A 13,642-nucleotide genomic window follows, 5' to 3' on the forward strand; every position below is an offset into this window, starting at 1 on the left:
GCTCAGTCTGGACTGGTCGACCTCGATGTACTACGCTCCAGCCTTTTGCTAATAAAAGTCTTGGTTTGAGCCAACAAGTCTTTGAGTCATTCGACGCGCTACAGTTTTATTAGCAAAAGACTGGAGTATAGTACATCGAGGTCGACCAGTCCAGATAATTTTATTTGCAAAAGTTTCACCGGATGGAGCGAATGCTGCGACCGGAATGCTTCGGTATTGACCCGCAGTCAGCTACTGCCCAGAGTGACTTCAGGCACTGGGCAAGGTGCTTCGAGGTGTATCTGCAGTGCTCGTGGAGGAAGACACTGACAAACTGCTAGTCCTGATGTCCATGGTGTCCACAAGGGTCTATGAGAACATCCAGGTCACGACCAACTACACAGCTGCCATGAACGTGCTGAGGGGACTCTACGAGCAGCCTGTGAACAAGGTCTATGTCAGGCACATGCTGGCGACCAGGAGGCAGCGGCCTGGTGAGTCCTGCAGAGCCCACCTCCAGGCGCTGAGGTAACTGGGAAGAGCTTGTGTGTGCACCGACAAAACTGCGCTGATCCTCACCGTGGCCCCTCGCCCAATGGGACTTTCGAGCCAGCAGGCCCCAATGGACTGCCTGTACAGCAACGGTTGCTCCCTTCGCAGCTCGCCACCACTGACGATGACTGGGTCCTGGCACCGGAAGGTCCCGCCTACACCGTAAGCGTCGCGCCCTCTGCCCATGTGAATGACGTCACCACGCGAGCGCAGAGCACACCAGGCCAAGGTCTCACGACGATCCGCCCCTGCTCCAGCGACCCGACGAGTGATGTCATCACGCCAGCCTCCACAGTCACCAACACAGACAGCAGACCCACTCCCTCTATTGGTTGCTGCATCAGTGACATTAAACCAGGACCAGCCACACCCCCGGCTAAGGCCATGGAAATGATTAAGGTGAACAGCCAATATACTAACTGTTTCATTCAGGCTCAACGGAGAGCTTCATTCACCCGGACCTGGTCCAACGATGCGCGCTGGCAGTTCACCCGATGGACCAGAAGATCTCGCTGGCCACAAGAGCCCACTCGACGGGCATGCGGTGACCTTGAAAGTACAGGGGGTCAGATTTTCAGAGTTTAAGCTGTTGGTCCTGTCTCAATTATGTGCACCTGTATTGTTGGGGTTGGATTTCCAATGTCATTTTAAATCGGTGTTACTGCACTACGGGGGGTCCTCACTCTCCACTCTCTGTCTGACACCACTCTACACCAGAGACCACCTGCCAGCGACAGCCCACGCTAGCCTCCGCGCCCCAATGCTCCACTTGCAGCCTCTCCACCCTCCGGGTCATTCCTCCAGCACTCTTCGCCAATCTCACCCCTGGCTGGAAACCGATCGCCACTAAAAGCCGACAGAACAGCTCCAGGGACAGGGAATTCATTAACAGCGGGGTGCGCAGTCTGCTAGACAAGGGCATCATCGAGCCCAGCAGCACAAGACCCTGGAGGGTGCAGGTGGTGGGGGTGAAGAATAGGGAGAAGCTGCGGGTGGTGGTTGACTCAGCCAAATGATCAACTGCTTCAGGCTCTTGGACGCTTACTCTCTTCCACGAATCACTGACGTGGTTAATCAGATGGCCCAATATTGTGTGTTTTCCACCATCGACCTCTGATCCGCATGGATCATGGCCTTCGAAGTGAACAGGCGTTTGTACCAATTCCTCAGGGTCCCCTTCAGTGCCACAAATGGTGTTGTAGTCTTTTTGCGAGAGATTGTTGACCAGAACGACCTGACAGCTGCATTCCCGTATCTGGACAACATCACCATCTTTGGCCACAACCCACAGGATCATATCGCCAACCTTGAGAAATTCTTCCAAACGGCAAAATGGCTGAATCTGGCCTACAATTTTGAGAAATGTGTCTTCTGGACCACCCTATTCTAGGTTGCATGGTAGAAAACAGGGTGGTAAAGCTGGACCCTGACCGCACACACCCTCTCATGGACCTTCCACCGCCCCAAACCCAGAAGGTACTCAAATGCTGCCTGGGTTTTTTCCTGTTACATCCAATGTGTCCCACGGTTCGCTGACAAGGCCCGGCCACTGATTTAAGTCCATCTCCTTCCCCTTGTCAGTGGAAGGCAGAGCGGCTTTCGCCCGCATCAAGTCAGACATCGCCGCGGCCACCCTGCACGCCGTTGAGAAATCCATACCCTTCCAGGTGGAGAGCGATGCGTCCGACTTTGTGCTGGTGGCCACCTTAAACCAGGCTGGTAGGCCTGTTGCCTTCTTTTCTAGGACCTTCTAGGGCCCTGAAAGCTGACACTCCTCTGTCAAGAAGGAGGCCCAGGCCATCGTAGTTGGAGATACTACCTCGCTGACAGGCGCTTTACACTACTGACCAGGTACTACGCAGCAACCAGCGGGGTAAGATCAAAAACGACAAGATCGCCAGGTGGAGAATCAAACTCTCTACCTTCAACTACGACATTCTGTACTGGCCTGGCAAACTCAATGACCCACCCGACGCCCTTTCCTGTGGGACATGCACCAGTGTACAACTGGACAGACTGCAGAAACTCCATGAGGAGCTCTGTCACCCGGGGGTCACCAGGTTCGAACACTGTAAAAGCCCGCAACCTGCACTATACGGTCGAGGAGATCTGCTCCATGACCCGAGCCAGGCCTGTCTGCACTTACAAGCTGAACTTCTTCCGGCCCGAGAGGACCCGTCATTAAAGCCACCTGGCCCTTTGAACATCTCAGCATGGACTTCAAGGAGCCCTACTGTCGACAAACCCTAATGCCTAAATCCCCACGGTGATCGACGAATACTCACGCTTCCCATTTGCTATCCCCTGCCCGGACATGACTGCCTCCTCATCGACGCTCTGCACAGCATCTTTGCCATTTTCGGGTACCCCAGTTGTATCCACAGTGACCGGGGGGTCCTCATTTATGAGTGCGAAGCTGAGGCAGTACTTTCTAGAGTGCAGTATTACTTCAAGCAGGTCCCTGAGCTACAATCCATGCAGTAATGGGCAGGTCGAGAGGGAGAATGCCACTGTCTGAAAAGTGACCACGGTTTCCCCCCAGTCCAAAGGCCTCCCCACCACTCACTGGCAGGACGTCCTCCCAAAGGTCCCTGTTATACATGGCCACCAATGCTACCCCGCATGAAACTTCCCATGGAAGTTGGAGTCGGGAACTACCACACCGGCTTGGCTGATGGTCCTGGACCTGTCCTGCTGAGACGTCATGTCTGCTACTCGAAAAACGACCCCCTAGTCGACACACAATCCCACATTAAGCCTATATCGAGTACCCAGATGGGTGGGATGACACGGTCTCGGTAACGGACTTGGCCCAAGCCGGGTCTGACATTGTCATGTTCCAACCCCAACCCCCATCCAATCCTCCCCTAGGTTACATGCTGGGATAGTGTGACCAGCAGCACCTCGTGGATGATGACAGCAGCAGATCGGACCAGCCCACGGCCAATGATGCCTGTGGACTGGGCCAAACTGCACCCACGTCAGGGGACCCCAGCGATGCCAGTTACCCTGATACCAACGCCACGGCGATCATGTAGGACAATCAGGTCTCCTGACTGCTCTACAGCCCATGAACACCACATGCTATATTCCCCTCCTTTTTTTTACCCACCCCAGGGTCAGTTCCTAAAGGAGGGGTGAATGGGATAGTACAGGATCCTATATATACTGTATAGATTTACGTATAGAGATCGGCTGAGAGCCGTAGCCACACCCACCAGCAGGTCAGAAAGGGCTGCTTCTAACCAGATGCGGGTCAGTCTGGACTGGCCGACCTCGATGTACTACGCTCCCGTCTTTTGCTATCAAGTCAACAAGACTTTGAGTCATTTGACACGCTACACTCCTTTATATATAAAAGTGTCAGTTACTTCGTTAACTGTTTTATTCTTATGTTCATCCAGGTTTCCTTTTTTAATTCTCCATCTTTTCTGTTTTGTGCTTCTAAAAGCCGTAATCTGGTTTCATGATGTCCTAATTTATTTTATTGTTTCTTTTCTGACTTTTACTAGAACAACAACAAATTTACAACAGTCATTTTACATTACGTTCCCCCCCCCCACCCCCACCAGACCCTTAGAGATTTTCCCGCATTTTAACATATGTACAATTCTTGGGGCCCTGATGTTTCATGAATTTCTCATCCCCAGTGACAGTTTCTTTCGAGAAAGCTGCCCTCGTTGCGTGACCTTAACTTACCTCACTTGTACCAAGTCCGACTTGGTGAAGTCCCAGACTTTGGAGTGGTCCAACCACTCAATTAATCCTCTCTGATTAAAACAAAATCAGTTATCTCTCTTGTACAAAAGCCAAAAAAAATCCTACCACTTGTCGTGAACATGTCTTCTCCCGTCACTCTCGATGCAGTCCGGTTACTTACCTGGAGTTCCCTTTCTTGCAGCGATGTCAGGCCCCATGTTGGATGCCAAGTTTACGTCGAGAAAATTCTTCTTGACTTAGTGAATGAAATAACTGATGCAAGTGGTAAGATTCAAGCCTGCGCTTTATTGAGGGAGCATCCCACAGAGGCCTGGCGGCTGCACGAGTCTCGCCTGACCCAATGTGACTGGAGTCAGTCTTTTATAGGCAAGGTCTTTTCTCATATTGGACATGATCACAAAATCACTGAGACAAATACCTTTTACGGAAAGACCCGTTTAACGTGATGGTGGGAACACAGAAAGGTTGGTGTTAGAGAGCATTCTGGTCTTATCTAGCAGTTGGTTTGGACTTGTTTGTTTGGGGAACACGCCTATTGATTGATCATTCCCTGTTTTCAGCTGAGTCGAACCCTTTTGCTTAGTCCAACATTCATTCCATTTCTTACACAACACATTCCCCTCCGATGTTCCGATGTTCCTCGTGGATTTTCCCAGACCCGGTCCCTGACCCTGACGTTCCCCATGAAATTTCCTGGCCCCGACCCCTGACCGTGATGTTCCCGTCTCTCCCCAGGTCTTCTATTACTCTACCAGCATTTTGCAGAAGGCGCGGGTTCAACACCCTGTTTATGCCACCATTGGCACCGGCCTGGTCAATAGGGCCTTCACTGTCAACTCCGTGAGTTTCTCCCTCCCTCTCTCCATCCTTCCCTCCCTCATTCCCTCCAACCTTCCCTCACTCCCTCATTCCCTCCCTCCCACCTTCTTTCCCTCGTTCCTTCCATCCCTCACACTTACTCCCTCATTCCCTCCATCCTCCTCCCTCATCCCTCCCTCACACTCTCCCTCCCTCCCTCCATCCATCTCTCATGCTCCCTTATTCCCTCCATCCTCCTCCCTCCCTCTCTTTCCCTCCCTCCCTCACCCCCTCTCTCTTCCTCCCTCCCTCATTCCCTCCATCCTTCCCTCACCCTCCTTCCCTCACTCCCTCCATTTCTCCCTCCCTCCATCTCTCTCCCCTTCCTCACTCCCTTATTCCCACCATCCTCCCACCCTCTCACTCCCTCCCTCACCCCCATTTCCTTCATCCCTCCCTCCCTCTCTCTTTCTCCCTCCATCCTCACTCTCTGATTTGATCACCCTCACCAACATATCCCGCCTCCCCCTCAGAAGTTCGGCCCATCCCTCATGTCCTGTTCCCCCTTTTCCCACAGCTGTTCCTGGTGGAGAGGATGGGACGTCGGACCCTGCACCTTGTTGGTCTTGGGGGAATGGCTGTCAGTACTGTGCTGATCATGGTGGTGATGGTCTTATAGGTAGGTAATTGGGGAGAGAGGGGACGAGGGAGAGAGGGGACGAGGGAGAGAGGGGACGAGGGAGAGAGGGACGGGGAGGGGGACGGGGAGAGAGAGGGGGTTGAAAGAGGGGGGGTAGAGAGGGGGAGGGGAGGAAGGAGAGAGGAGGAGGGAGGAGGGTGAGGGGAGGAGGGAGAGGGGAGAGAGGTGAAAGGATCCACCTTGTTCTTGAAACACTTGCTGATTTCGTACCGCACGGTGTCACCAATCAGCTCCCCATCGGGCAGAATCGCGAAGATGAATATCTGGGCTACGGGGGCAAATTACGGGCTGAGGAGCAGAGGTCGGCGGAAATAGCGGTCTGCGTCTTCTTCTTTGGCTTGGCTTCGCGGACGAAGATTTATGGAGGGGGTAAAAAGTCCACGTCAGCTGCAGGCTCGTTTGTGGCTGACAAGTCCGATGCGGGACAGGCAGACATGATTGCAGCGGTTGCAGGGGAAAATTGGTTGGTTGGGGTTGGGTGTTGGGTTTTTCCTCCTTTGCCTTTTGTCAGTGAGGTAGGCTCTGCGGTCTTCTTCAAAGGAGGTTGCTGCCCGCCAAACTGTGAGGCGCCAAGATGCACGGTTTGAGGCGATATCAGCCCACTGGCGGTGGTCAATGTGGCAGGCACCAAGAGATTTCTTTAGGCAGTCCTTGTACCTTTTCTTTGGTGCACCTCTGTCACGGTGGCCAGTGGAGAGCTGCGTAGAGAAAGGTGAAATATACAGACCCGTCGCTGACACACCGCCCTTTCCTCTCTTGGTCTTTGATATCCTGCTTTGTTAAGTGTTGGATCTTCTCCCGGACCATGACCTGTCAGCCAAGACAGCGACGTGAGAGGAGCAGGGAGTGGGTCGTCCAGGCCGTGGGAAGGGGCGGCGGAGGGAGAGAGGGATCGAGGGGAGGGGACGGAGTGGGTCGAGATCCCCCCCGGGAGAGGGGAGGTGGAGTTTGTGGGGACGGAGGGAGATGGGGGTTTGAGATGCTGCTGGGAGAGGGGACGGAGGGAGGGGGGAGGGGGGAGAGATACCCCCGGGAGAGGGGACGGAGAGAAGAGGGACGGAGTGGAGGGGGTGGGGTTCCAGACGCCCCCGGGAGAGGGTCCGTAGTGACGTGCCGACACCACTCCACCCTCCTCACCAGAGAAAAGAGAATGTTCTTTGTCGCCAACTTCCCTCCGCCGTCCAGGAAGTATCGGACGTGGACCTGGATCTTCGCCGTCGCACGGCAGTTCCGTCCGGACCCTCTCGATGGACAGGAAGCTCCCAGTCCTGGAGCAGAACGGCTTGGCCGTGAACCGGGCCACCCCGTGTGGAATAGGAGTCTGGAGGGAGCTGGTAAATGGAGACGGGGGAGGGAAAGGGGCGGGGGGAGAGGGAAAGAGAGGGGAGAAGGAGGGAGGGGCGGGAGAGAGAGGGATAAAGGAGAGAGAGGGGGAGAATGTTTCGAAGGCCCCTCACCTGTTCCTTCTTGAACCAGAACGATGTCAGCGAAGATATCCTGAATGTTCCAGTTGTTCCTGACGGAATTTCTCTGTGGGAACGTCTTCAGAGAAACAGCCGTCCAAGTTGGTCTGGAGGACGGGGAGAGATGAGGGTCGGCCTCAATTCCCCCACATTCCCCTCTCTCCTCCCCCTCCCGCTTTCCCTCCTCCCCCGACCCGCTTTCTCTCCTTCCCCCCTCCCGCTTTCTCTCCTTCCCCCCTCCCGCTTTCTCTCCTCCCCCCTTCTCTCCTCCCCCTCTCTCTCTCCCCCCTCTCTTTCTCCCCCTCTCTCTCCCTCCTCTCTCTCTCTCTCCCCCTCTCTCTCTCTCTCCCTCCCTCCTCTCTGCAGCCACCTCCTCTCTCCAAAGCCCCTGACTGTGAATACAGACCACTCCCTCCACAGTGTAAATCAAGTATGTGTTCGTGTATCAATAATACGGCCTCAGACATAGAGTCGCGTTCACTTGTCCTCGCATTGGTTTCCCGTACGTGTACCTGTAACACACGCAGAGTGAAGCCCCGACACACACTCCCGGAGTTTAGAAACTGAGCGAAGCCCTGTCCCTGTAACACATTCCTGGGATGGGATCACAGAGAGAAGCCCCGTCCTGTTACGTACTCCAGGGGTGGGGATGCAGTGTGAAGCCCAGTCTTGTCACATACTCTCGGGTTGGAGGGACACGGAGTGAATCCCCGTTCCATCACACACTCCCGGGGTGAGGATGAAGAGCGAAGCCCCGTACTGTCACACACTCCCGGGGTGGGGTCACAGAGCGAAGCCCTGCCCCATCACACACTCCTGGGTTGGGGACACAGAGTGAAGTCCTCGTCCTGTCACGTTTACCCGGGGTGGGTATGCAGAGCGAAGCCCCGTTTCCGTCATACACTCCCGGGGTGGGGGACACAGAATGAAGCTCAGTCCTATCACACCTCCTGGGGTGGGGATACAGTGTGAATCCCCGTCCCGTCACACAATCCGGGATGTGGACACAGCGCGATGCCCAGTCCTGTCACACCCTGCCATGTTGGGGACACAGTGTGAAGCTCAGTCTCGTCAAATACTCTCGGGGTGGGAGGACACGGAGAGAATCCCCGTCCCATCACACACTAATGGGGTGGGGCACAGATCGAAGCCCCGTCCCCGTCACACACTCCCGTTGTTGGGATGCAGAGTGAAGCCCCGTCCCGTCATACCCTCCCGGGGTAGGGGAACAGAAACAAGCCCCGTTTCAGTCATACACTCCCGGGGTGGGGATACGGTGTGAAGCCCCGTCCCGTCACACACTCCCAGGGTGGGTACACAGAGCGAACCTCGTCCTATCACAAACTCCCAGGGTGGGGACACAGAGCGAACCTCGTCCTATCACAAACTCCCAGGGTGGGGACACAGAGCGAAGCCCCGTTCCCGTCACACACTCCTGGGTTGGGGACACAGCATGAAGCCCTGTCGTGTCACACACTCCCGGGGTGGGGAATCAGAGTGAAGCCCTGTCCTTTCAACATTCCTGGGGTGTGGGCACAGCACGAAGCCCCGTCCCGTCACACCCTGCCATGGTGGGGACAAAGTGAGAACCCCAGTCTTGTCACATACTCCGGGAGTGGGGGGGGGGGGGACACAGAGAGAAGCCCCGTCCTATCACACACTCCTGGGTTGGAGACACAGAGTGAAGTCCCCGTCCTGTAACATTTACCCTGGGTGGGTATTGTTAGGTCTGCTTTGTTCATGAATGAGTGAGTCAAACACAAGACTGAGTCGAAATCAAGGTTCTTTGTTCTTTATTGCCGGATTGTAACACTTGCAACTAACAGTGTTAGTTGGAGAAGGCGCATTCTGCCGTTATCAGCAAGTGGTATTTTTTTATATACCTCAGGATACGTACTTAGTAAATTATCATACCATGACATTGTCCAATGAATAAACTGTTGCTATCCTTCTCTGCTAGTTTCCTGCACATCAATTTGTCATCCCCACTCTTATCTTGAGAGTACAAGGTCACAACTGCATCTTGTTACGGCCCAGCACTGGGTGACTCCTTCTACATTCCCAGCTCATGATGTTTTTACCTAACAGTATGCAAAGCGAAGCCCCATTTCCCTCATACACTCCCGGGGTGGGGGACACAGAATGAAGCTCAGTCCTATCACACCTCCTGGGGTGGGGATACAGTGTGAAGCCCCATCCCGTCACACAATCAGGGATGTGGACACAGCGCGATTCCCCGTCCTGTCTCACCCTGCCATGGTAGGGACAAGTGTGAAGCTCAGTCTCGTCAAATACTCTTGGGGTGGGAGGACACGGAGAGAATCCCCATCCCATCACACATTCATGGGGTGGGGCACAGATCGAAGGCCTGTCCCCGTCACACACTCCCGTTGGGACGCAGAGTGAAGCCCCGTCCTTTCATACCCTCCCGGGGTAGGGGAACAGAAGCAAGCCCCGTTTCCGTCATACACTCCCGGGGTGGGGACACAGATTGAACCCCATCCTGTCACACCCTCTTGGGGTGGGTACACAGAGCGAAGCTCCGTTCCAGTCACACATTCCCGGGGTGGAGACACAGAGGGAAGCCCAGTTTCCGTCATACACTACCGTGGTGGGGACACAGAATGAAGTTCAGTCCCATCATACACTCCCGGGGAGGGGATACAGAGTGAAGCCCCGTTCCTTCAACACGGAGCAAAGACCTGTCCCGTCACACCCTACCAGGGTGGGGACACAGTGTGAAGTCGAGTCACGTCACATACTCCAGGTGTGGAGGGACACGGAGCGATGCACCGTCCCATCACACACTGCCAGGGTGGGGACAAAGTGAGAAGCCCAGTCTTGTCACATACTCCCGGGGTGGGGGGGACACAGAGAGAAGCCCCATCCTTTCACACACTCCCGGGGTGGGTACGCAGAGCGAAGCCCCGTTTCCGTCATTCACACTTGGGGTGGGGACACAGAATGAGGCTCAGTCCCATCACATCTCCCGGGGTGGGGATACAGTGTGAACCCCATCCTGTCACACACTCCTGGATGTGGACACAGCGCGATGCCCCGTCCCGTCACACCCTGCCATGGTGGGGACACAGTGTGAAGCCGAGTCTCGTCACATACTCCAGGTGTGGAGGAACATGGAGCAAAGCCCTGTCCCATCACACACTCCCGGGGTGGGGATACAGAGTGGAGCCCCGACCCGTCATGCACTACCGGGGTGGGGATACAAGGCTAAGTCCCGTCCTCGACACACACCACACACTCACTGGGATGTGACACAGAGTGAAATCCCGTCCCTGTTACACACTCCCAGGGTGGGGACACAGAGTGAAGCACCGCCCCGTCATACCCTCCCTGGGTAGGGGAGTAGAATGAATCCCCGTCCCGTCACACCCTCCCAGGGTGGGAATACAGAGTGATGCCCTGTCCCGTCACAGCCTGCCATGGTGGGGAAATAGTGTGAACCTCAGTCTTGTCACATACTCCCGGGGTGGGAGGACACGGAGCGAATCCTGGTCCCATCACACACTCATTCGGTGGTGACGCAGAGTGAAGCCCCGTCCCGTCACACACTCTCGGGGTGGGGCACAGATCGAACCCCCATCCCCGTTGCACACTACCGTTGTTCGGACATATAGATTGAACCGCATCCTGTCACGCCCACTCGGGGTGGGTACACAGAGCGAACCCCGTCCCATCACACACTCCCAGGGTGGGGATACAAGCGAAGCCCCGTTCCAGTCACACACTCCCGGGGTGGAGACACAGAGTGAAGTCCCCGTCCCGTCACGCACTCCCGGGGTGGGTATGCAGAGCAAATCCCTGTCCCGTCACACACTTCGGGATGTGGACAATGCGCGATGCCCCATCCTGTCACACCTTGCCAGGGTGGGGACACAGTGTGAAGCCAAGTCTCGTCGCAAACTCCCGGTGTGGGGGGACACGGAGCGAAGCCCGTCCTGTCAGACCCTGCCGGGGAGGGGAAGCAGTGCGAACCCCGTCCCGTCACACAATCCCAGGGTTGGGACACAGAGCGAAGCACCGTTCCCATCACACACTCCCGGGGTTGGGACACAGAATGAAGCCCCGTCCCATCACACCCTCCCCGGGTGGGGACGCAGAGCAAAGAACCGTCCCTTTACACCCTTATGGGGTGGGGTCACAGAGAGAATCCCCATCCCGTCACACACTTCCGTGGTGGGGACACAGAGTGAAGCCCCGTCCTGTCATACACTCCCGGGGTGGTGACACAGAGCTATGGCCCGTCCCGTTACACACTCTCCTGGTGGGAAAATGGTGCGAAGCCCCGTCCCCGTCTCACAATCCTGGGGTGGGGTCACAGAGCGAAACTTGGTCACGTCACACATTCCCGGGGAGGGGCACAGAGCAAGACCCGTTCCGTCATACACTCCCGGGGTGGGAAACACTGAGGGAACCCGGTTCTGTCACACCCTTTCGGGGTGGGTACACAGCGAACCCCATCGCATCAAATACTCCCAGGGTGGGGACACAATGAAGCCCCATCCATTCACACACTCCCGTGGTGGGTACACAGAGTGAAGCCCCGTCCTGTAATACACTCCCGGGGTGATGACACAGAGCGATGGCCTGTCCCGTTGCACAATCTCCTGGTGGGAACACGGAGCGAAGGCCTGTCCCCATCTCACAATCCCGGCGTTGGGTCCATCCCGTCACACACTCCTGGGGAGGGGAAACAGAGTGAATCCCCTGACGGGTTGGGAACGCAGAGCGAACCCCGTCCCATCACATACTCACGGGGTGGTGACACAGAGCGAAACCCCATCCCCTCACACACTCCGAGGGTGGGGCACAGATAGAAGCCCCGTCCCCGTCACACACTCCTGTTGTTGGGACGCAGAGTGAAGCCCCGTCCCGTCATACCCTCCCGGGGTCGGGGAACAGAGGGAAGCCCCGTTGCGTCACACACTCCCCGTGTGGGACATATAGATTGAACCGCATCCTGTCACGCCCTCTCGGGGTGGGTACACAGAGCGAACCCCATCCCATCACACACTCCCAGGGTGGGGTCACAGAGCGAAGCACTGTTTCAGTCACTCACTCCCGGATGGGGACACAGAATGAAGCCCCGTCCCGTCACACCTTCCCGTGGTGGGGATACAGAATAAAGCCCCTTCCCTTCACACACTCCCTGGATGTTGGCACAGGGCGAAGCCCCGTCCCATCACATCCTGCCAGGGTGGGGACACAGTGTGAAGCCCAGTCTTGTCACATACACCCGGGGTGGGGGAACACCGAGAGAAGCACCGTCTCATCACACACTTCCGGGGAGAAGACACAGAGTAAAGTCCCAGTCCCTTCACGCACTCCCGGGGTGGGGACCCAGAGTGAAGCCCCGTCCCGTCACACACTCCCGGTGTGTGGTCACAGAACGAAGCCTTGTCTGGTCACACACTCTCCCAGTCAAGGTGACTCCGTGGGGAGGCTCGTGTTTACCTCCCGCACACTTTGAAGTGAATCATCTTGTCCAGATCCAGGACGAGCTTGGGAAGGTGAAACTTGAAATCGAACTTGGGCAGAACTGCAAGGAGAGGGAATTCCCTCAATGACTCTCCTTCCGAAATTACACCGTACCCCCAGTCTCCCTCTGGCAGTTAACAGGAGGATGGACCCAGAGGTGTCCATCGTTGTGAGAGGGGTTGTTGATGGTGTAGAAGGTTACAACGAGATCCAAACTGGATGGTGAGTGGGGAGAGGGGTTGTGGACTGTGTAGATGATTGTTGTATGTTACAATGGGTACGGACAGGACAGGGAGTGGGGACAGGGGTTGTGGACGGTGTAGAAGGTTGTAGTAGGTCACAACAGGATATGGACTGGACTTGGACTGGGGAGAGGGGTTGTGGATGGTGTAGAAGATGACATCGTGATATGGACAGGATGGGGAGTGGGGACAGGGGTTGTGGACGGTGTAGAAGGTTGTCGTAGGTCACAACAGGATATGGACTGGACTGGGACTGGGGAGAGGGGTTGTGGACGGTGTAGAAGTTGACATCGTGATACGGACAGGATGGGGAGTGGGGAGAGAGGTTGTGGACGGTGGAGAAGGTTGTCGTAGGTTACAACGGGATACGAATAGGACAGGGAGAGGGGTTGTGGACGGTGTAATAGGTGACAACGGGATACGGACAGGACGGGGAGTGGGGAGAGGGGTTGTGAATGGTGTAGAAGGTTTTTGTAGCTTACAACAGGATACAAACAGGACGGAGAGTGGGGAGAGTGGTTATGGATGGTGTAGAATGTTGTCGTAGCTTACAACAGGATACGGACAGGGCAGGGAGAGGGGTTGTGGACGGTGTAAAAGGTGACAACGGGATATGGACAGAACGGGGAATGGGGAGAGAGGTTGTGGATGGTGTAGAAGGTCCCAACGGGATACGGATTGAGGTGAGGGGG

General features: G+C 55.8%; 1 protein-coding gene across 1 annotated transcript; it reads left to right on the top strand.

The window, feature by feature from the left end:
- Positions 1–182: 182 nt before the first annotated feature.
- LOC138752937 (uncharacterized) lies at positions 183–9,291 on the top strand. Its single transcript, XM_069915545.1, has 5 exons — positions 183–243; positions 479–930; positions 4,987–5,091; positions 5,627–5,728; positions 7,226–9,291. Exons 1-4 carry the CDS (start codon positions 183–185, stop codon positions 5,726–5,728), a joined length of 720 nt encoding a protein of 239 aa, XP_069771646.1. The 3' UTR covers positions 7,226–9,291.
- The last annotated feature ends 4,351 nt before the right edge of the window (positions 9,292–13,642 follow it).

Source organism: Narcine bancroftii, chromosome 2 (genome assembly GCF_036971445.1).
Source record: "Narcine bancroftii isolate sNarBan1 chromosome 2, sNarBan1.hap1, whole genome shotgun sequence".
In the NCBI taxonomy this organism is placed as follows: Eukaryota; Metazoa; Chordata; class Chondrichthyes; order Torpediniformes; family Narcinidae; genus Narcine; species Narcine bancroftii.